The 24,610-nt window shown below is 41.3% G+C and overlaps 1 protein-coding gene across 1 annotated transcript; it reads right to left on the bottom strand.

The window, feature by feature from the left end:
• Positions 1-4,940: 4,940 nt before the first annotated feature.
• On the bottom strand, positions 4,941-15,541 carry RGS16 (regulator of G protein signaling 16). The gene is made up of 5 exons (XM_015813128.1): positions 15,412-15,541; positions 12,134-12,226; positions 11,311-11,372; positions 10,303-10,469; positions 4,941-7,928 (listed from the first exon to the last, which is right to left on the bottom strand). Exons 1-5 carry the CDS (start codon positions 15,453-15,455, stop codon positions 7,728-7,730), a joined length of 567 nt encoding a protein of 188 aa, XP_015668614.1. The 5' UTR covers positions 15,456-15,541; the 3' UTR covers positions 4,941-7,727.
• Between the last annotated feature and the right edge of the window lie 9,069 nt (positions 15,542-24,610).

The raw sequence follows: 24,610 nt of genomic DNA, 5'->3' as shown, positions 1-24,610 counted from the left end.
GAAATCTTAGGTGCCAACTGATATTTCTGGCATCTAAACTCTGCACATTTGCCTTGAAGTTCACACTATTGAATAAAAGAAGAGTTATTTTGAATTCCTCTGGCTAGCTGTACTGTTACCAGCATTTAATATTGACAGTGTAGCTGCAATCTCTGCTGGCATAATTTGTCTTAAGAGCTGTTTATTTGCTGATGTGCTTATTGTGTCGGAATCTAAAAGGACCCATTTCCTGGACCCCCAGTCACTGCCTTCATCCTTGGCAATCCAGCCTTCTGGCCTTCGGGAAGAGCCTGGGCCACAACTGTGTCATAGAGCCTGGGGGTCCGGGAGTAGAAGGGTACCTTTTCAAGGTTTGTACTCAATGGGATATCTGGCTGTCTTCACCTTATGAATGTCATTGTTTTGTCTTGAATTGATCTCTCAATTGTGATTTTAATATGGTTGTATGTTTATGCATTTATTTATATTTTTACTGTGTTTTATTCCTGTTGGTTTTGACTGTTGGGTGCCACCTGTGAGATGGAACTCTCGATAAACCTAATCATATATGGTTTACTAAAAGTATACAGAACACACAAATTATATCATACGCATGAGTTTACATGCAGAGTAGAATCTTATTTGTGAAGAGTCACTTATGGGGCTGGGATAGACACAATTGATGGTATCATCCCACCCCAAAATCAACCTGGAGGAAATCCCAGGTATTGAAGATAGGTCCTCTTGTTGACATCATGCTGCCATACACTGAATATCAACTACATATGGCGATTCATGATAAATTTATGGATTTCAATGATTTTTGTACTAACCAATCCAGCGATGCTGGATATATCGTGATCCATTTTGTAAATCTGCACCTCTCATCTTCCTCTCTCATTTACTTGATCATGTGAGATACATGAAGACACTCTCTTATCTGGGAGTCATCATAGCTGGGAGGGAACTAGTATATACTGTATTACGTGCGTGCACGTGCACAAAAACACACATGCATACACAAGCACTGACTTGTGACATGCCAGAATAGCAGTCCAGTCCAGGTTGTTGTTGGTAGTATGAAGAAGTCTAGAAACATTATCTAGAACTGCTTATTACTGCAATCTAGGACTTTTCCAGCATAAAACCAAAGTTTTACTCTCTCCAAAATTCTTATTTCCCTAATCCAGAGCTTCTTGGATACAAAAGAGGATTTTATTTTTCCAAATTGTGTTCAATCCAGGCTTTTCCTCATTCTTTTACCTGCAAAAAAAGGGAGCTGCACTCTTTGTGATGGGAAGAAGCAGATCAAAAGTCTCAGAGGGGAAACCTTCAGGATGCCACAGGGCCTCCTGCTTCAGCAGAGGTTGGACTAGATGACCTCTGAGGCCCCCTCCAGCCCTAGGATTCTCTGTGATTAGGAGATGGCAAAACTGAACTCCCAGCCTCTGCCCTCCAATCTTCTTGGAAAATCTTCCTTGAATCTGAAGAGGGGAAGGAAGGAAGGAAGGAAGATCTTTCTGCAGCTTTTTCCTTGAAATGGAGGAAGAAAGAATCCTCTCCAAAGGTAGACTTGGGCAACAAAAAAGAGGCCACTGGGTCTTTGCATGGTTTAGCTGTCTTTCCTACTGCCTGCAGTGGCCAGCTAGGACTTAAAGGTAGACTGTAGATGCCTTCCTCACTACAGGCAGCAAGGCAGACAGCTAAAGCATGCAAAGACCCATCGCCATCCATTTTGTGATCTCAGTCTCTACTCGGCTTGGAGACCTTTGGGTCACTCTTGGTTGCCTCTCCAACTCTCTTCTGCTGATTGCTGTATTTTCTTCCTGCCTTTGCTGCTCCGGGTCCCAAATGACGTAGAGAGATTCCCTGTGTTGGCCTGCTTCCTTCCCTCTCCTGTTCGGCATGCAGTCAAGGGACGTGCCTGAAAGATTTTGTCTCCCTCTTGGCTGGCTGGCTGGCAGGCAGGCCTTCCAAAAGGGGAGAGATTGGAGGACAGAGGTGGGGAGTTTAGTTTTATCACCTCATGGGGGGGGGGGGACAATAGCCCCTCCCAGTGTTTTGCAACAGTCACAGAAAATCACAGGGCTGGAGGGGCCTTCAGAGATCATCTAGGCCAGGGGTAGGCAACCTTGGCTCTTTTATGACTCGTGGACTTCAACTCCCAGAATTCCTGAGCCAGCCATGCTGGCTCAGGAATTCTGGGAGTTGAAGTCCACGAGTCATAAAANGCCAAGGTTGCCTACCCCTGATCTAGGCCAACCCCTGCTCAAAGCAGGAGTCCCTATGCCAGTGATGGTGAACCTTTTAGAGACCGAGTGTCCAAAAACTGACCCCACCCTCACTCCACCCCCTGCCCCGCCCCCACCCACTTATCTGCAGGGCCACTCACCTCCTCCAGAGCCCACTGCAGATCGCCCAGGCAGCCCAGCAGCGCCATGGAGGCCACACCCTCTGCCCGCGCCCCGCAGCATCAACTGTGTGTGATGGGGCATGAGGGCAGAGTCTTTTCTACGCTGCCTGGCTGCCATGTCCTTGGTCGCGCTGCTCCATGTGGGCCATGCTTGGGGGCGACTCTCCTCCAGGGGGGCTGCTGGGGAGGAGGGGGCCGTGTGGGGAGGCGGGGCTGGGGCAATGGCATGTGCCCACAGAGAGGGCTCCGGGTGCCACCTCTGACATGCATGCCATAGGTTCGCCACCACTTCCCTATGCCATCCAGGAGAAATGGTCCAGCCTCCCCTTTAAGTACTACCTGGCCTCTGCAGGCAGTAAAATGAACAGCTGAGCTTGCAAAGAAATAATGGATTGATCTAGAGCAGGGGTGTCAAGCTACATCATACGGAGGCCGCGCCCATCCCAGTTCCGCTAATGCAAAAAAAGTCACAATACGTCGTGACACGTCACGTGATGCGGCGAGTTCGACACCAATGATCTAGAGCTATGTTTCTCAAGGGATTTTAAGGTGGATGGACTTCAATCCCAGTATTCCTCTGCTGGCTGGGGGATTCTGGAAGTTGAAGTCCCTAGGCCTTAAAATCACTCAGGTTGAGAAATAAATAAATAAGTGGCTAGAAATAAATGGATGTTAGTATAAGGGATCCAAGTCTTCTGACTGATTCCTTTATTGAAGGTGGAGGCACAAAATGTAGAAAGACCTTTTGCGAGTGGGATATGGTCGTGGAAGAAAGGTGAACTTCCAGATGTAGCTTATAAGGACTATTGTTGGCAACTTTGAAAGTTGTTCACTAAAAGGAAGATCCAATCTAGCACATATAGTAATTAGAGAGGAGGAAACGGATTATCTGAACCCTTTTCAGTCAGGTTTCCAGCCAAGTATGGGACCAAAACTGTATTGGTCACACTCATCGATGATCTTCAAGAAGAACAGGATGGAGGCGGTGCAACCTTCCTTGTTCTTCTTGACCTCTTGGCGGCTTCCAGTACCATCGACCGTGGTATTCTTTCAGGCTGACCTAGGGTAGTGGGTTGAGTGGCACAGTTTTGTGCTGGTTCATCTCATTGTGCTACGCTAATTCCATGTGGTTGTAGCAACCTGTTGGTGGTTTCTGAGATGTTCCTGATGTATGGCAATGTTATTCTTTTCAGGGCCTGTGTTGGGTTGAGTGGTCAGGCACTTTCTGATAAAGTTGTGTGAATATCCATTTTCTTGGAATATGTTGTATAAGTGCTCTTTTTCCTTTTTCTGCTGTTCAGAGTTGCTGCAGAGGTTTTGTGCTCATCTAAGTTTATATGCAGCTTCTCTTGTGGGAGGTTGGATTGTTGCTTTAGTAACATCACTTGGTTGGTGTTGGGTTTTTTTTTTACAGTTGTGTTTCTAGTTTGCCATTGTGGTCTCTGCTGATCAAGACGTCCAGGAAGGGGAGTGAGTTATTGCTTTCTTCTTCTTTGGTAAACTGCATTCCTTTGAAAATGGTGTTGATGGTTCTGTGGGTGTTCTCTAATTGATCCTTTTTTTATTATGGTGAAGGTGTCATCTACATATCTGGTCCATATTTTGGGTTATATTTGTGGAAGTGCTATGGCTTTTAGACGTTGCATAATGACCTCCACTATAAGTCCTGAAAGCGGTGTTCCCATAGGTGTGCCTTTAATTTGCTGCTACGTTTGTCCAGCAGATTGGAAGTATGTGGTTAGGCAGAGATTTATGAGATCCATAATCTGGGGTGTTTCAGTCTTCGTGCATTTGGTTAAGTCAGGTATGCTGTGAACAATGTGGTCATAATTCCAGATGTATGGACGTGAACAAGGCCATGACATTGGACAATTAGAGTTGATGTTATTGTTTGTTCCTGAAGTCAAAATGATTTAATATCCAGGAATATGAATATTGTGAGCCAATTTTTATGGTTAAATTGCATTATCCCCTCTTCCCTAAGGCCATGATTCCTCTGAGAAACTACTGAAGTAGGTCATAAGGCAGGTTCATGAATCTTTAACTTTTTATACTTGGTAGGATCTTGAAGTTGAATTTGTGCTTTTTAGCATTAAATACTGGTTCCAAGTTGTGCATAAAATGTGCAATTATGTTCAAGTGTTTTCCTTTGCAGAATTAAATCCAAATGCCAATGAAGAATAATTACTATGCTGAATTTTTATTATAACTTCCATCCTGGGCAACATGTCTGTGGAGATTCTCAATCATCCAGGTCATGATTGTTCCAAAGGTGCTTTTCAAAAGGCAACGGGACTTTCTTGGGGGGTTTTTTTCCTTGAAAATGTTTAGCTTCTCACCCAAGAAGCTTCTTCAGTTCTTTGGGACATCCTGGGTGACACTCCTTGATAAAGGCCGTTATTTCATCCAGGAGGGCGTATGGGAGGGAAAAACAGATAGTAGCTGATGCTTCATGTGTAGCAAGTCCTTTCCCCTCAGTCTTCCCCTCACTTTTCAGAATAAAAGAGATTTCCATGGTATCCATAATTGTTTTATTTTTTCAAATAAAGACAATACAACATTCATGAAACCACAATGCAGTATCTCAATCATTCACTGAAAGAACGAGAATATAGTACCACCTCCACTGGTGAATAAGTAATACATATCCAAGCCATTCTGGCCTTAGCAAAGTTCAAATCCCAATCTGGACTTTTAGATGAGAATGATGTCTAATCAATTTTGGATTAGAGGGGATTCCTACCGTTTTGACCAGAGAAACTACAGGGATGCTCTAGCCACTTTATTGTTGACCACTGGAAGGGCCTCTAACATTTCTTAGTTAAATTTTAGCTCTAGGTCCAATTTATGTCTGTAAAAATGCGTGTTCTGAAGAATGTCTCAATAAAATCAGTATTAAAAAGAACCAAGGCAGTTGTAGGGAACTACTTCAATGGATCTGTATATTCAGATGCGTTAAGAATCCTTTCCCCTGCCCCTGTTTAGAAGTTGTCTTCTGTTTTTTTTTAAAGAATTGCTATACATAACAAGGCTAATGATCTTTCACCAATAAAGTCATAGAAGGAGGTTTTCACCATAGATGACTGGATGCCAATGGAATAGAAACCTGTTTCAGGCACCTCTTTATTACAGTTGATCTAAATAAGGGCCAAACAATCAGGAGAATCATTTCAGAATGCAGGTCCTTTTGGTATTCCACAGAATGCAAAAAGGAATCTGTACTTGGCTTGGGATACACCTCATCTAGACATGCTGAGAATGGATAAAGAATTTATTTTCAAGACCCCTGCTGCAGAAAAAGATACATTTATTTTCACTGGTATTTGGCCATTTACTAGTGTCTATGATAGCTGTTTAACCACTGCTAAGAAGTACAACTCAGATATAGTTGCGGTACTGTTCCAGAATAGTTAGATCAGAAATTGCATTCAACCAAACGATCTGTCTGGCAATTCTGGCAATCTAAAAATGTTCAACACATCATGAGGCCATGAAGTTGGGATGGCTAGTATATAATGTTGCTCAATTTAAATGTATCTCTTCTGTACCTTCCCTCTCTATATCTGTGCTAAAGGCTTCAGAAATTAAATGGAAAACTAGTTTATACATTCATTTGTACCACAGACTCTCAGCCAAACATAGAAAACAATGTCCAGAGAAAGTATTGTGTTGGTATTAAAATATGAGGATGAGTAATACAATATGTATTTAATCTATAATCGCTCAGTCCCATGTCACTTGATGCTACAATCGGTTCTGAACATGCACTCATGAACTAGTCAAAAGCAATAGAAATTGCTAAGTCATTGTGTAAAACTTTGGTTTCCTTCCAGCCATTTTCAGTATCTCAGTCATATAAACAATTCTAAGCAGGCTTACAATTATTTACTTTGCAGCTGGTTAAACAAGAAAGACAGGATATATTTTAAATAAGTTAATTGGGATTCAGTCACTCAGAACTGTCTCTGATCTATATATGTCTCAGTTGTGCTACTAATAGAATATGAACAATTGTCATTATTTTCAATGTAGTATGGTGCTCTAAAAAGCACATCCTAAAGGAAAGTCACAAATGAACTATCCTACTGGTTATGTTTTATTTTCAACTTTTATTGAATCTACTGTTCAACAAGTGATTTGTGAAATGAAGCCCTGGAATTTAAGTTTTACACCATCCAGTCAACAGTGATGATACAAATTATCTCCACAAAGCAAACAGGAAATAGTTCAATGGAAATTTTGTCCCTTCTTTTTCCACATTCAGACTATCAAATGAGCTTTAAATGACTAAATGTATGTATCAGTATGTTCATAAAACATTGTGAGGTAAACGAACAATTCTAACGGACTTATATTTGTAGAGGTGGTCTTGCCTGTCTCCCTCTTTTCTTAAAAATAATCTGTAAATGTCCCCTATAAGTATATTCTGTAAATGCTATGAATGTGGCTAAAAGGCCCACTTGCAATTATAGGCTCCTTGTAGCAATAATTTATCCATAGCACCTACTTCTAAAGTGCTGTGCTTATCTAATGCCCCATCATAATAAATAACAATAAAATGACAATAATAAATATAAATAAGTAAAAAATAGGGCACATCTCCCAAAATTGCATATAATGTTCAGACATAAATAAAACAAGGTCTTCTTTCAAATGTCTTTAAAAGGAAATCTGTCCCAAGATGGCAGAAGATTGAGATGTATGAAGTAGCAAAGCAGGTGAAACCTTCCTCTTGAGTATAAATGCAAAACCGTTTGGATGCAAAGCTCTGGAACACACCAAGCTGATCACTGTACAAACATGCAGAGAACTGAAGGCCTCTGAGGCTGACATGCAATGGGCAGAAATCTCAAACTGGTGTCTGCTGTGAATAGAAGATATGAGAGTTGTGCTATGTACACTTTTTGGTCTGTGTTTATAGGTGCAGAGACTAGCTTTTGAGACTAGATGGAGACTATCACTGGTTCAGACAGATGAATGCACAGATGAATGGTAAACATTTTAGGAGTATTTCTCATTCCCTTTCCTGTTGCATTTCTCTTCCTGTTTGGAGACCAGAGTTCTCTTTTCATCAACTTCTCCAGCCTTTTTCATAGGCTTTCCCATTTTTTTTCAACTTGCAGCCTCTTTTCTAAAGAAGGTCTACATTTTTGTAGAGCTTCTGGGTGCATGGAAGCATTGGCGGTCCCAGGCATCCAGGCCAGGAAAAAAATCCCAACCAAAGCTCTGCAACTGAAATGTTCTTGGCACCCTCCACTTGGACTCCAGCCTCTCCAGTTTTTCATTCTGTGTCTCTGTTCCCCAACACAGTTCCAGATGATGACAAGGGATCGGCTCAGGTGTGTGCAGGTTTGCCTGTTCTGTGGTCATTTATTTGTTCAATCAGGTCTCTGTAATAAGCAGATTTCAGAAATCTGGGATAGGAGTCCTTCTCCATCAAGATGTATGTTTTTGCTTGTGCTTCTTCAAAGCATGTAGAAGTGGCCACAGCAAGGTTCCTTCTGGTTGCTTCTCGAGTTTCATGGTCAAGATTTACCTAAAGGAGAAAAAAATATGGTGAATATAGCCCCTTGGTTGCAACTTGATGAATGAGAAACAACATATACCATATAGGATATACTGTAACACTATAACTAAGATAGAAAATTTCTTAAGAGTGCATCACAAAAAGTCTTCTGAGTTATAGGTCTAGATGGAAGACATTTCCATTTCTTTAAAAAGCGTATGCTATTTATTCAACAGTGAAGGACCTGCAAAGTAGATATCAAAAGCTTCTGGAAATCGAATCTGAAGAAGCAAATATGAATCTGAAGAAGCAAATATGAATGAACATATTTGCAATAAATAAAAGGTGGGAAATTCTCAAATGCATGGAAGAATTTTGGCAGCAGTTCGTTCCCTGAGCTTGCTGTTTTGGTCCTGGAGGTTTCGTTATCAGACTAGGTAACATCTTCAGTGGGACTTCAGGTGAAGTGTTTTGTTCAGTTTTTCTTCTGTTTATATAGGTCCTGTGTGGTAGTGTGGTCAGTAGATCATGTTTGCATGGTACAAAATTCAACTGGTGTGGAGGTGGACAGTTCCATCAATGATTGGTCATTTGGATGGTCTGGTTTCTTATAGGTTCATATCCTGGTTCTAAGTCAATATGTTTGCTGATGGATCCACATTGACTTAGAACCACCACACGAACCTCTAAGAAACTGGACCAATCGCGGACCATCTCCTCACCAGTTGAATTTCACATGTGCAAACAACCAGTCACACGACCAACTGACCACAACTTCACAAGACCTATGTAAATAGAAGAAAAACCAAACAAAACACTTCATCCGAAATCCCACTGAAGATGTTACCTAGTCTAGTTAACAAAATGTCCAGGAGCTCAGAGAATGAACCGCTGCCAAAATCCACAACCCGAGCCACAAATATTCTCTGCATGGAAGAATCCAAACCGCTCCATTCACCTGTCCTCCTTTGGACCGTTGCTATGCACTATCAGCAAAAGGACTTGTACTCATCTTCCCTTTCCTGGGTACGGGAGTTATAGCTAGATCAGATGGTGAGCGCACCAAACCGGGAAAAGCCAACTTAGATAACCTTGAAATGTCATGCCCTTCCCATTGTAAAGGCACTGTCGCCAGTACTAAGATATATCTTGAAGCTGAATCTGCATGCAGTAGATCAGGGGTAGGCAACCTTGGCTCTTTTATGACTCGTGGACTTCAACTCCCAGAATTCCTGAGCCAGCACAGCTGGCTCAGGAATTCTAGGAGTTGAAGTCCACGAGTCATAAAAGAGCCAAGGTTGCCTACCCCTGCAGTAGATGGACCTAATGATGTGCAACATGTTATCAAAAGTTAAGGTAGATCTATTGTATCACAGGCCCTTTAGAAAACTGCATGACTCAGCAGAAAATGCCTATTCCAGATAACTGAGCTTCCTATTGTGTTCCTTTCTTAAGAACCCTCATTTTCATTCCATTTCTTTTTATGAGCCAGTTACTCGAATGATGCCAAAAAAGCTAATTAGTGTTACTAGGTAGTAGAAATCATTTATCACTGGGAGGCCTACTGTGTGTTTCGTACTTACTGTAGGATGATTATTTCTGCAAGGCACAGGTGTACACAGGTGCCTTGACTCTTGCACACATGTATTACCTATGGATATTTATTTCCTGAAACAGAGCTGTGAGGAATGAATCTATAGTCTATATCAGCGTTTCTCAACCTTGGCAACTCTAAGATGTGTGGACTTCAACTTTCAGAATTCAGAAGGGTGGCTGGGGAATTCTGGGAGTTGAAATCCACACATTTTAGAGTTGCTAAGGTTAATACTAGTCGACATAGAATCATACTCTATCTCAGCACTGTGGGAAAACTCATGATCACATAACCTGTCTGAACTTGCTGAAATCTGTTCTCCAAGTGTGAAATGACGCCAGCTCATGCCTTTTCCTTCTCAAGGCTGATTTAGAATTGCAACTGCCCATAGCTGTCACCGCCCATAGCTGTCACCGCATACCTACACTGGGAAGGGGTTGATGGGTAAGCGGAGGGCTGCAGATGGGGTCGTGCAAATGCCTCCCAAATCCCAACTGCGTGTTGTGTGGAGGTGTGTGCCCTATATATTGATTGGTTGATCCAACTTCCTGTACTGTACTTTGCTGTTTGAGAATACCCTAGCCAGAATGTTAAAATTCACTGATGTATAAAAGGAACATCTATGCAACCATTCCCGAATGACAGATGCATACATTCCCTATGTGCTAAGCCAGAAAAGTCTGCTCAAGCCTTTATGTTCCTCTATTTTTAAATCAAGTTAGGCTCAGGCAAGTTTTTTTTTTTAAAAAAAAAAGTTCTGCTTTGAAGTTGTGTGATTGACTTTTGAACTTATAAAGCCATTTGACTCACCTCCCTGGGGGCCTCATTCTGAACAAAGTCTTCAAAGATCCTGTTGGCTTTGGTTGCTAATTTTGCTTTGGGGGGGATTTTCTTATATTCTTCACAGGCGAGCCAAAACTCCAGATTTTCTTCACTAAATTCCGTTTTAAGAAACCCATGAAATGCTGCCATGCCACCTGTAAATGAGATAGAATAACCAGTTTAGAACTGGTAGAGAGAAGGAAAAGAAAGACTGTTGCTAACAGATTTTTAAAACGTTGCATGTTTTGCAAATTCTAATGTCAAGGACAATATATCTTAAAGATAACATGGTTTATTTCTGGGTAGAGAATAACCTATTAAACTCCAGTAGCATCTTATTTATTTAGCTTTCTATTATAGAGAAAAAAAAATCCAGGTGGCAAAAACACAACATTAAGAGGATGAGAATCCTCTCCCTGAAAATCTGGAGTGAATGGTCTTACTGTTACTAAATTTAAAAAACAAAATGGAGAGGTCACATTTAGCATAATAACTAATTTGATTCAAATGAGAGCCTGTGGGCCTAGTGGTTAAGGCACCAGGCTAGAAAGTCAGAAATTGAGAGTTGTAGTCCCATTTTAGGCATGAAACCCAGCTGTGTGAGTTTGGGCCAGTTATTCTGTCTCAGGGTTGTTATTATGGGGAAAATAGGAGGAAGAAGGTATGTTGGATATGTTTGCTGTCTTGAGTTATTTGTAAACATACTAAATATTAGTATTCTCAACACTTCAGACCTTTGTTATTTGGGCAGGGAATTCTAGGAGCTATAATCGCATAACACTATGTTAGGGATGATTGTTCGTTCAGTGATTCTGTAAAGTATCTGCTTTTTCTGCTTTCTAGGAAAATCCTCTGGTGCATTTTGTGAAGACATGACTGGTTGGCAACCCTACTGAATCATGTGAAATCACACAATCGCCATTCTTGTTACTTGTAATTATAAGGTTTGGGGTTTTTTTTTACAAATTGTTCATTACATACAAGATGTATACTTACTTCTGCTTCTCAGCAGTTGATCAAAGGACTCCTTCCATCCAAGTGCTTCCTCCAAAGAATATCTGGAGAAGAAATGAGTAGTTTTAGAGGTTGTCCAAGAGTAATGTTGTAAGCGAGGAGTATAGGAAGCAGAGCCACTGGGAAGTGCAGAGGTGATCCTATTTATCTTGCCTTCACTTCTCATAATCCCCATTCAAGAAAAGTGCGTCAGTCACTTGCCCGCTGCCACACATTGCCTCACATACATTATGTCATTAACAACATTTAAACAACTGAAGCTAGTTCTTCAAAATTTCTTATCCTTCATAGCCAATTAAGATGTAGAGCTTTGTTCTGGAGGCAATATTCTGAAATGGGCAAAAAATGCTATCCGGAAACTGAGTAGCTGAGATATCCTGAGTGAAGATTTATTGAAAAATCACCCTATTTTTTTTTCATAGAATGTTATAAGTGACCGAGATAAGGGGGTCTTTCATTTTTAAGTCTCCCATTTTCACCCTACCACTTCTTCCATCATTTTCTTTTCAGGAAAAAAAAATAGTGTTATAACACTTGCACAAGACTTTTTAATATTAGTGTTTCTCTGTCTGGAAGCAGCTTCTCTCCAAAAACATCTCAGCCATTTGGCTGACTCAGAACGGCTCTTTGTCTGGTCATAAATGGGGGATGCAATGTAACAAACAGCCATATCATACAAAATATTTTCTGCTACAGTTAAAAGGCATTAACTAGGATGCCTTCTTCTCCTTGAACTCAATTAGAAACTGAAATAACCCTAAAATTGTATTGCTCTGCCACTTCTATCAACCAAGTATAGACTTACTTTTGTTTGGTGCTCCAGCTGAAGTTCCCAATTTTATGTCCAAACTCTGGTTTATGAAGCAGAATTCCCAAACGTGTTTTAAATTCTTTGGCTCTGGAAAAAAGAAAAGAATATAATTCAAAATGCATACTAAAAGTACCGTGATTACTGGAGGGTATCAAGGGCAGGCAAGGATGTTCCTTCAAACTTAAGGTCTGGAAGGAGCTTCTTGGTTCAGACAATTTAAGGTAAGAGTTTGCATGGTGAGACTGAAGGTTGTAGCATTTCTTTAGTAATGCCACTACTTGGCTTCTCTGCTAAGCTCTCCTTTTCTCCATTAGAACATGCATTTTTTTATCCTTTATCCACCAATCTTTAACTTGGCTATCTGTATTATATTGTTGGCAACAAGGATAAATTGAAAAATGGATTTTAAACAGCAGAATGCAATAATAAGTTTTCTTCCTCAGGGTTGAATTAGCTTTTTATCTCCCCCCCTCCCCCCTTTCACCAGATATCCATTGTTTAATTCTCTGGACCAATCTCTCTCCCTCAACTTCTCATCAAAGCCCAACCAGTTCTAGGCTACAAACTCCAGACCACCACTAGGTGGCAGCAAAGAGACACAAAGAACACTTGTGCTTAGTCTGATGGTCATCTGGAGATTTGTACCCCCAGATCTGATAGCGCTACTCTTAAGTGCCCCGATCTGTGAAGTGAAGTGATATGACATGTCATGACTCCAGACTACCAGGGCATTAATTCTGTCATGGTCTAAGTTACCTTACAAGAATTCAATATTCCAACTACAGTACCTAATTTCTTAAAAGCTACTCACAATAGTATTCCAATAAAAAGAGAAATATATATGCTTTCTGCTTTGTAAAACTAGGCAAGCATTTCAATTCTGCAAAATTCTTAAGCTACTAATTATCATCAGTAATATGTACCAAAAAGCAAGCAATATGTGCCAAAATTTAATAATCATCCATAAACTGGTGAACAATAAAAATGTTTGATCCTTCAAAAATGTTTATAAAAATTCTATTATATCTACATTATATCTATAACCTTAATCAACATATTTTTGATTGACCATCATTATTAGATGAGGTCAACATTTAATCTGCTGTAGAAAAACTGAACATACATATACTGTAGTTGGTGTGCACACATATAGATATAATTCCATGATGCACTTTTATCCACCTTTTTTAGTTTATTCCCGTTTAAATCTTTTTACATTTTTCTTGCACCTTTTGTTCTTTTCTGTTTATTAAAGCAATATTTAAATAAATTAAATACTATTGTTTCTAGTATTTATCCAGCATGTTTTAAAAATGCACTGTCATGATTCCACAGATCATAGAAAAGATGCTCTTTAGTTGATAATGAATCTAGCTTATTATTACTATTTAAACTGATATGTGTACAGTATTTCTGAATTAGCTGTTAAATTTTATAGCATTTAGGATTAATCAGTACCATCCTGTTCACCAACTTGTAATTATATTTTTGTGCCGAACTCCTGAAAAATTATACTGTCACATAATATTGAGACAAATCACAAATATTACTAGGAACAAACGTTAAGTCAAACCAGAATAATGATTCTCTAGGTAATGTCACTTATTTTTATGACTTTTTATGAAATTCCAGCTTTTGATGGTTATTTATTTAACTGGTACAGTTATAGGAGTTCTGAATCTATTTGGACCAGTGAACTCATTTGGAATGTTGAAGTCACGTTGTAGCTTTTTTCACAAAAGATTATCATGATAGGTTCAGTTAATCCATATATCAGAAGTTAAATACTTTAAGGCTCTGGAACTGCAATTACCTAGCATTTTGTAAGAATGGAATTATTCTTAGAAAATACAGATTGCACTTACACCTTGCGCTTTGGTAATTTGCCACTTAAAAAATTAAAATAATCTTCTGTTTAAAAATAATTTGTTGCAGGTAGTTTAGTGGGTGTCTACTCTTGCTCCTGGGCACTGTGCTGGGGGCCCAGATCTGTGCTATGTGGCCTTCAAGTGCAGAAGGTCAAGCGAATCATGAGGACGGTTAATAGTCTGTTGCTTCCCACTTTGGGGCATCTGTATTCCTTTTGATCTTTCTCCAAACAGGCACTCTGTTTGGACTTGGCTGTGAACCTACTAACAGGCCCGGGCATTCCTTCATGTCTCTATAGCTGTTGCATCTGAGACAATCAGGAACATGAAAAATCAATTGGATTTTCCCAGAGGTTTAAAAGATGTGATGACAATGTATTTGCCTTTGACTGCCTCTACTTTTTAACTGCACTATTTCCTCCCAAAGGTTACTAGAGTGCTTATCAAGTCATTATGGGGTGATGTGGCTGGGGCCAGGAGCAAAGGAGAGGAGAGAGGTTCTGTAAATACAAGAAATGTTATCCTGCCTTTTTCAAGCACAGCAGATGGACAGCACACCAAAGCAAAATTCAGATGCAATTATCAAACTCTCTTCATTGTCCTTTTCTCATACCTGTCCACCTATCAAAAAACCACACTGTACATTCCTCAAGGCAGACCTTCAGCTTTTTTGCTGTAGCTATATTGTTTTACTAGGACACAAATGAAGTGCCAATCTCATAATTATTATAATTATTTTCCATCGATGCTTCTACATTATCTCTCCCTAATTACTATTCCTCTTCAGTGACTAACTAGATGCTTTCCTTGCCACTATTCAAAGCATCCCATAGCTGGTAGAGTTTTCTGACTTTGAATGTTGTATCACACCTGCCTAGCAGGGTGGTGCTGCAGCCATTCAGAGGTCTCTCCCCTGGTTGGTGCATCACTGCGACAGTTTGGAGATGGCTGCCTGGTGCATCGCTTTCTATTCTTAGCTCACCAACCTCTGGCTGGTGTGTGGCAGGCATGCTAATGATGTGCAGTGCTACTTCCAGAGGTGTCTTTGAGAACTGCATTGCAAAGACATGGGAGAGTTTTGTACTCATTTTCTAATCACAACATTTAAAAGCATAAAAACAAGCCAAATGTATGAAGCAGACAGTCCAACAGCTCTCAAGAAATATAAGGCAAACCTATTTCTTTTAATCTCTTATTATTATCATTACCTCCCTTATCTTTCCTCAGTGCTGAACTAAATAACACCAGTCCAGTTATTACATGAAATGGTACAATCAGGGTTTGGGATATAGACAAAGATCGTTCCTGGTCAGTACCTGTGGCCAAGTCAAGTCCAGTCCAGTCCTGACTGTTCAGTGAAGTAATAATTTGCTAAGAGCTTCAATAATTTCCCAAGCCTCTTACCTTTCCAAGCAGCTAGCAGGCAGTGCAGCTAAACCCCGGCACATGTTGAGAAAGTAGCTGGATGGCTTGCTTAAATCTGCAGAAACCGGATTGGGGAGCAGTGGAGGGTTCTGATCACAGCCTTCACCTATTAAGCTTGCAGTGCTGGAGCCTGGAAGCAGAGCTTTTATATCTTTCAGGAAGTGGGAGGGAGCATGAATCAAGCACACAGCTCCCGCCTGCCTCTATACAAGAAGAATTGGAACTGTCCTTGAACAGCACAGTCATAAGTGGAATTCAGAATGAACAAGCAGGACAAAATATGGGTGTTTCTGTTGTAGCTACACTTGTATTCCATGATTGAAGGGTACTTACACAGAAACTGCAGTCAAGAGCTCAAGGGATGTATTTTTCTTCTCTGAAAAGCACTTGGCTGCTGCGCTTATCATCAAATAAAATACACACTCTAATAGCAAGTGCCAAACAGTCTTTGCTGTTCTTGTTCTTTTAAAAAAATGTGATGACAGAGTCGACGCATAATTTAAATACATCAGCCTAATTTGCCAGGACACAGTTGGTGCTAGCACCAATAGAAGCGTTTTTCCTGGTGCGAGGAACTGGTTGAGGTTGACCAGTGGAGTGGGAGATAGTGTTAAATCGGGACCACAGTAAGGCAAGACCAAACTACATTGGGACTGCAATAGGGCAAGGGCCAGGACAGTCTGACAAGCCTATCTACTTTGGCCCCAAAAGGTCCAGTTAAAACCTCTTGGAAATAATTGTGGGTGAATGATGATATACATTTCGGTGTGGCAATTATGCTCCCTTGGCAGAACACTTCTTAGCTTCCAGTTTGGAGCAACTTGTGAACCCAATGAAAAGCAGAGACAGCCAGAGCAGCGTGAGTACAGTTGAGGATCTTCCATGGAGCTCCATCTCTAATATATAGTTGGGGAATGTAGTGAAATGAAAGGGAGAGTGCTGCATCAAGCATCCCCAAAGGTTTCTTTTGGTATCATCTCTTAGTAGAAGGAGAAATGCTGGGTTCAAGGGTGGACATGAGAAATAGCCTTGAATCAGAGTGATCTTGGTGATCAGTCACTCCAAGAACGGGGGGGGGGGGGGGGGAGAGAGAGATTGTTGCTGTCTAATTAATGTATCAATATTAAATTAATGCCACTTTTGGAAGATGGGGTGGTTTTAGGTCCCACAGCCTTTATTTGTAAGATAGCTTGATTTCTTTTCATTTTTAAGAAAAGAAGCGTGTCAATGGAATTTAGAGGTACCCAAACTATAAGTGCATTCAAATAAGGTTTTCTGATTTTTTTTTACCATTTTTACTGTAGGCAGCATTCATAACGTACTGTTATATTCAAATTAAGAATTTGAGAGGGTTTTTTTTTTTAAAAAAGTATGCATTATTTGATTTCCCTGTTTTTAATCCTTTATTTTGGAGAATGCTTCTACTACTACTTAGCTAAAAGCTGAATCCTGCAAATCAAAGAGATAATCCCGTAGGTAAAATAATCACAATGTCAGGCTTCCATAAGTATTTCTAGAAAATAAGGCTTATGTAATTGAATGATGCTCTCTCTTACCCTGCTCTATAATCATCACTCCACAAAAACACACTGCCCCAATACACAGAAAACAACCATCAGGCAGAACGAGTAAGTTTTAACTAGGTTTTCTCATTGACAAACTATTTTTCTATGTAGAAAACCAGTCTGAAGTATAGGAGAACAAGGACATATCACTTTAAAGTCCAAGGCAACAAAACATTTTTGCTTCCAAAGCAGCATTCACTGGGCTGAAACTGCCCTTCCCCATTAGAAATAAAACTGCCCTAGTACGACAGCAAAATCCTAGTGGTAATGATGTATATAGACTGTCGGGGGCATGAGGCCCAAATGTCATGGATATATCACTTTCTGGAAGAGCAGCCCCCAACCCTTTGGGCACCAGGGACTTGTTCCGTGGAGCTTCTAGGAGCTGGAGGGACTGTGGTTTTGTGTGGTGCCTGCATCCCATGTATGGGGCTTCGCTTGTTTGCATGGCCCAGTTGCTGGCATGCCATGGACCAGTGCCAGTCCACAGACCGAAGTTGAGGACCCCTGGTCTGGAAGACCCCTCAATTCCCCACTTTATGACTCTTACCCAAAATGGTAGGGGAAGTTATATTTAGCTTTTAAAGCTGTGAGAGGTTTATTCATATCTCTCCCCCCCCTCCCAGCTTCTCTGCATGTGGGGAAAGAAAAAAAATACAGAAAGGAGAGGCCAAAGACACTGCTTTGATTGGCCTACTATAAACATTTAACTAAAAGATATCAGAAGAAGAATTTAAACAAAAGGGAGCAACAAAGGCAGGAAAGAGAAACGAATACAAAAAAAAAAATCAGAGGCAGAAAAATAGGGACATATTTCACAACATATTCCAAACCTTGATTTAGAAATCCAGGTCAGAATATATTGCACAGATCTATCAACGTGAACGAGGACAATAAAAAGCTTAGCCCACCTAGAGAGGGCTGCTTATTAAGATGATAGAAGAGGGCTATAGACAGTGTAGAGCACAGATACTTCCAAAGGTTCTCCAACTCCACATGATGCCCAGATTTAATTAATTTGTGCCACAGACCATGCCGCCTAAGGCCCCAACTGTAAGGCCACAGAGGTTTTTCAGGAATGTGCCAATTTACTTATGCTGGAAAAAGAAGAGAGAACTGTATGGAATTGCCAAGCTTCTCGTCTTGCTCCCAAGCTGTGTTCTTTTTCCATCACTCAAGTCCTGACCTTCCCAAGCTGCTGTTCATCCCCACTGCTAAATCTTGTGCTTACTTCAGGGACGGCAGGACCCCCGTTTCCACAGCAGTTCCTCTGCAGGGATGTTTCAGTACTTTTCTGCTTGTTGCTAAGCTTACTTACATTAGTGTTAAATAGAGACTATTCGAATGTATTCTTCATCCCCAATGTATTTGCACTGGAATCCTTATTAGTATAACAGAGTAGCAGAATCAACTATGTCGTTGCAGTTTAAGGGGCAATCTGAGGCTATAGGGCTATTTTAATTTCTTCTACTTAACATGCAGCACACATTGAAGGTTGATGATACTGCACCTATAGTGGTTCAATTCATTTTACTTTCTCACTTTCATTATCAAAATCTACTATCTTGTGTTTAGCAGACATGGTTCTACAATTAGCAGAATGGTTCTACAATTCCATAACATACTGTGGCTGGATACCCAAATCCCCCCAAGCCACAATGTGGTTTGTGGTTGGCTTAGAAAAATATATAGCTTCAATTATCTCTTTCTACACATACAACATACAACTTCCAGCATTAATTCAGCTGAGAAACAATGGAAATCTTAGAACAAGGCAGATTGAAAAAGCAAGACATTTAAAAGCAAATAAGCCACAATTGACTTAATTCCTTTGCATGAATGTATGTAAGCAAAGATCCAATAGCAGTATATTTATTTATTGTTTTATTTATTGTTCGAATTTATATCCCGCCCTTCTCCTTGCGGACTCAGGGCGGCTGACAATCAATTAAAAACACCAATAACAACACAAAATTTAAAATTAATTAAAATGAAATATTTAACTTGTCTAATTTAAAATATAATTAAAAACTCCTCTAAAAACCCCTCTTAAAAATTACCCTAGGCCAGTCCCGCTTGTTNCAGGGATCACCCTGATCTCTGGGGGCAGCTCATTCCAGAGGGTGGGAGCTCCCACAGAGAAGGCCCTCCCCCTTGGGGTCGCCAGCCGGCACTGTCTGGCCGACGGCACCCTGAGGAGACCCACCCTGTGGGAGCGTACTGGCCGATGGGAGGTAATCTGTGGCAGAAGGCGGTCTCGAAGGTATCCTGGTCCGCTGCCTGTAGCATTCCCACCTCACACAGTAATAAATCAAAAACCTAAATAAACTAGAGATATTTCTCATATAAATCTAAGAACCAAAGCCAGCAACCCAACTATTATAGAAAAATAAGAGGTGGAAAAAATGAAATTTTGATTGTGGGCTTTACCAATTAGATAGATCTTATGTTATTGAAATGGCTAGTTTATATTATTTTGTAAAAGTAAAACGTTGAGGTTTGAAGTTGATACTCTATTGCACCAAAGGAAGTCGGAAGTCAATGCCATTTTTTTTCTTTTTTTCTCCCTTACTTCACTTCTCTACTCCCTTTTTCCTTCCCCATCTTTTCCGATATTTACTTTGTATTTTGATTGTATTGTATATCATAAACTAATAAAACTTTGTATATAAAAAAATAAAAGAAAAATAACACCCCCCACAAACCATCCTGTCACATAGCAAAACATTAGCGCTCGCAAGACAGATAACAGTATGTTATCAACAAGCAAATAATCTACTAACATCACTTGCAAAACTATATTCACCTACAGGACTATCCCACCCAAGCTTATATAAAAAAGGCAGGATATGAGGATATTGTGTATCAGGGGTCCCCAGTCATTGGACCGGTACTGGGCCACGGCATGCCAGCAACCAGGCCGCACAAAAAAGCAAAGCCCCATCCGCGGGATGCAAGCAGCACACAAAATCACGCCGCCTCCTGTCCGCAGAAAAACCTTTCTCCATGGAACCAGTCCCTGGTGCCCAAAAGGTTGGGGGCCACTGCCTTAGGGGAGCAAGTGCTCCAAACTGAGCTGTCTTTTGGTGTGCTACACTGGAGGAAAATGCTAGAAAAGAATTCAACCCATGCCAAAAATGATTTGCAATGTCTAGACATTATCTGGGCAATCATCTCTAAAATATGTCATGCAATGTATGCGGATCAGCACCAAACCCTCTTGTGACCTTTCCAGTTTTCTAGTTACAACAAACATTATAGCTTTGTTATTAGGTGGCAGTTATTCATTTTGTTCCCCACTACCATCTTATACTTAAGGAACCCAGTCTCATATGGGGGGGGGGGCGCTATTCACTAAAAATAAATAAAATTAATGGCGCCTTGATCTTGAGGGGAAGAAATCTATATTATCCCCTGTGTATTTCAATCAGATGCCCAACGCAGATGCAAAGAGGTGGCGCCCGCATTTTCTAAACAAACAAAACGGAGGTCTAAAACGGCTGAGATTCATCCCGTGACACGTGGCAGGCCAGGGAAAAGAAAACAAGAATGTTCTGCAGCTCCAATTTCCAGGGTTTCTTTTAAAATGTTTGTCACCCTCTTTCCCACCACCGGGATGCTCCAAGGGTTCAAGAGCCCTTCCGAACAGGCGGCGCGCTCCGCTTCTGCCCACCCTTCGCCCCTCGCGGAAGCTTCACGTCCACGCCTTCCCGACATCCCGGCTGAGCGCAGCTTACAGGCAGGAGACTGGCGGGAAAGGGCGGGGCGTCCGCGCTTCTCGATCGTCTGGGCGTTGGAACGCTTTTCTTCGCATGCAGCGCCGCAGAGGGGAGGGGAGACACGTGTGTCTGCGGCGTGTGCGCATTTTCAAGTCTCTTCAACGCGTGTCCGTCCTGTTGCGGAGGCGGGATCGCGCTTGACTCTGCTGGACTTTGCTTGACGACAAATCGGAGCCCTAAGGGGGACAAGCACGGCCCTCGTGCAGATGTATACACGTGTGTGTCCATGTGGGAAAACCAAGCCTTTTTTGTTTATGCTGTAGCCTGCGATGAAGGGGAGAGCCGCTTTTACCTTTTTGGGGAACGGGTGGAGAAGGTCAGCGGCCGTTTGTCGCAAGAAGTCGCGTTTCCACATGGCCTGTTTTTTTAAAAATAAATAAGAGGTCAGGCGGCAAGAAAAGGGAAAGCAAAAGAAAGCATCCACGTAAGCCACAATTTACATGGGTTTTAACAGCGGCAATGAGCAATAACAAACAGTACATTTGCCCATGGGCGTCTGTGCTGCAAAGGCTAGGATTTTTCATGTTTCTTAATCTTTCCCGACGCTTCCTGGAAAAACACAGACCTATAAGACTTTCCTCTAATCAGAAGCCAAAGCCAAGGATGGGGGTTGGGGGGCAGGGGGTTGCCTCAAATTTAAGAAAGTAGTTACTTCCTTATATAATAATTAAATTATAATTATTTTTTATTTTGCATAGGTGTTCTTGGAATTGTGGCATAGACCTCCCTAAACTTTAATGAAATCTAACTGATTCCCTCTAGGTAGGTTGGTATATAACAGTGATGGCGAATCTTTTAGAGACCGAGTGCCCCAAAACCACCCCCACCCCTGTCCCCGCTGGACCACCCACTGCCTCCATGGCCCGCCACAGATCAGCCAGGCAGCCCAGCAGCGCCATGGTGGCCATGCCCTCCGCCCATGCCCTGCAACATAATCTGTGTGCGATAGGGTGCAACGGTTTGTCCCTGCTGCCTGGCTACCATGTCCTTTGCTGTGCAGCATTGTGTGGGCCATGCCTGGGGGCAACTCTTCTTCGGAGGGCTGCTGGTGAGGAGGGGGCCATGGGAGGAAGCGGGGCTGGGGCAACGGTGTGTGTGCCCACAGAGAGGGCTCCGAGTGCCGCCTCTGGCACACGTGCCATAGGTTTGCCACCACTGGTATATAATATCCAGAAAAGTATTTGGGAATGTGCAAAAATTCTCCAGAAAGTGTAATTGTGGCTTTAGCTTAAATAAATGCCTTAGGCTTAGGGCTAACATTTCTCAATGAATTACAGTATTCAGAACCAGCAGTAGAATGATTACATGCCCTTTTCTGATTGTGGCATTATAATGTCACTGACATTGGTGATTTTGGGCAGGATAAGAAGGAACACAATAGTCCAGCTTTCTCCCATGTAATTCAGAAACAGAACAAATGCTTTCTTTATATTGGCTTGCAGAGAAGCTATCAAGTTCACCGGACAGGAAATTATTTTTACCTCCTACCTACCCCCAGATCACAATGAAACTAAATTAATTTTTTCCCTGCTGCCACAGATCTTTCCTTTTTTTTTCCAGAAGAAAGAACCTGTATTTATGTTTGAGCATGCACATAAACAGTATTACATGGCAGTTTTCTATAACATTCTATACTTGGATAAAATGGGATAAAATACCTGGTGGTTCATCTGGTTGAGAGAACAAAGCTGTTGTCTTAACCTGTATAAAAGAGGCCATTACACATCTCTCTTACGTGTACAGGTAATCCTCAACTTACGATCATAACTGAGCCCAAAAATTATGTTGCTAAATAAGAGAGTTGGTAACCAGCTCACAATTGTGACATCCTATAATCACATGATTGACGTTTGTGACTTTCACTGCTGGCTTCTGACGAGTCAGTTGGGAAATTGCCAATGGCAGTCACGTGACATTGTGCCTAATGGCCCTGCAGGATTCATCAACTGGAACTGCCAGAACTGCCATCATAAGTTGGCATGGGCACATAACATTGTGCTTTACATCCACATGGCTTAGCAATGAAGTTGATGGTCTCAATTACTGTTAACAAAGACTACCTATAGTTCAGTAAATTAGGGAGATATCTGTCTGATTTGCTTCCAAATATTATCTGTCTCTTGTGGACTTAAAATATGTTTCACTCCACCACCACCAATCTGGCACCAGATCTTTCATACCTTTATCAAAATAATTTTCCTTACTCCCTCCCCTTCCTATCATGGTGCCACTTCCTTTTAATTCTCAACGTTGGGCTTTTTTCTAGGTGGCAGGCCTGGAGTATTTAGAAACCGGTGCTTTATTTTTCAGTGACTGATATACAGTTACAGAGAAAGGAGACTGTTATCAAATTCTTAGTATGCTGAGAAAAGCTCTGAATTTTACTCCACCAAACAGAGGATAAAATTAGACACCCCACCCCCCATCCCACAGACACTCTCTCCCAGCATGCTTCAATTTTAAAAACCCATTTCTTGATTGCTAGTCATGTCACATGGAGTTGGTCCCTGGCTGACACTCAGCCACTTGAATCCTTAGCGGGAATTATAACAATAACTTTTCACAGAAGGTCCTCCTCCAATGTGCCTTGCTGTTTGTATTTTTCTGCCTGAGGAAAAATCAAGGGCTAAACAAATGCCTCCAGCAAAAGCAAAACATGCCATATCCTACACAAGCAGGTGATTTTGTTGATACAAAACACAGAATAGCAGAGTTGGAAGGGACCTTGGAGGTCCAACCCCCTGCTTAGGCAGGTAACCCTATATATCTCAGTCAAATGGTTGTCCAATCTCTTCTTAAAAACGTCCGGTGTTGGAGCATTCACAACTTCTGGAGGCACGTTGTAACACTGGTTAATTGTTCTAACTGTCAGGAAATTTCTTCTTAGTTCTAGGTTGTTTCTCTCCTTGATTAGTTTCCATCCGTTGGTTCTTGTCCTGCCTTGAGGTGCTTTGGGGAATAGCTTGACTCCCTCTTCTTTGTGGCAACCCCTCAGACATTGGAACACTGCTATCATGTCCCCCCTAGAGCTTCTTTTTATATGGAGAGTGATTCATCCCTCATACCTGATGTGGAACACAGGACATCACAGCACATTAAAGATAAAGATGCGGTATCCAGCTTAAGGCTAGGAGAGGTGGAGGTATCATAAGAGCCTTTTAACTATTTAGTAAATTAATTCCTTGGGACAGAAATGTACCTGATCCAGCACTCACCTGTACCATTTCCAAGTTGTCCAAGTTCTCTCTATCAAAAGAAACAGTATATTAATTAACATCAAATTATTTCTACACAAGTGCAAGCTGAACCAAACACAACAGATGGAGCAGATAAAGAGAAATGGTCCGTGGAAACTTGACATCCAGGTTTCTAGAGCTGCCAGTTCTTGGCTGCAAACGTCTGGATAACAAGATGGCAGCCAAGATGGTAGATAGCAATAAAGAGCCCAGATCTTTGAGTCGTACTGCAATAGAGCCATCCACTTTTTGCCATTCAAACATTAAAACTTAATACTGTTTTCAAACATCATCTTATTCTTGCAAATGGATCCAACGTTGGAATCGTTTAGCAATATGCCTGCTGCAAGAAATGGCTACTGAGGGGAATGCAGAATGGAAAATAAGGCCCTTGAGATATATAATATCTTCTGACTTAGTAGGGCCAGATGTCAAGATCACTTTACAGTTTCAATACATAAAGGGCAAATTCTTACGAATACTCTTAAGATGCTTCTAAACTCTGCCTTTTTTGGACAGATGCGCAGTGCTGAAAATCTTGCTGTTATTGCCAGCCCTCAAGGCATCCTGTTCTCTGAAGCCTGTTCCACTGCAATAG

Source organism: Protobothrops mucrosquamatus, unplaced genomic scaffold, assembly GCF_001527695.2.
Source record: "Protobothrops mucrosquamatus isolate PMUCROS unplaced genomic scaffold, P.Mucros_1.0 scaffold140, whole genome shotgun sequence".
NCBI classification, from domain to species: domain Eukaryota; kingdom Metazoa; phylum Chordata; class Lepidosauria; order Squamata; family Viperidae; genus Protobothrops; species Protobothrops mucrosquamatus.
The sequence above is the reverse complement of the archived record's forward strand: the minus strand, read 5'-3'. Positions and strand labels throughout refer to the sequence as shown.

What these genes read in the sequence shown, in the direction of transcription:
- RGS16 (XM_015813128.1), bottom strand. Translation starts at nt 15,455, where the DNA reads ATGTGCCGGGGTTTAGCTGCACTGCCTGCTAGCTGCTTGGAAAG. An exon ending in TCAACTGCTGAGAAGCAGAA is followed by an intron (nt 10,470 to 11,310) that starts GTAAGTATACAT and finishes TCTCATTTACAG; the next exon opens with GTGGCATGGCAGCATTTCAT. An exon ending in AGAATGAGGCCCCCAGGGAG is followed by an intron (nt 7,929 to 10,302) that starts GTGAGTCAAATG and finishes TTTCTCCTTTAG; the next exon opens with GTAAATCTTGACCATGAAAC.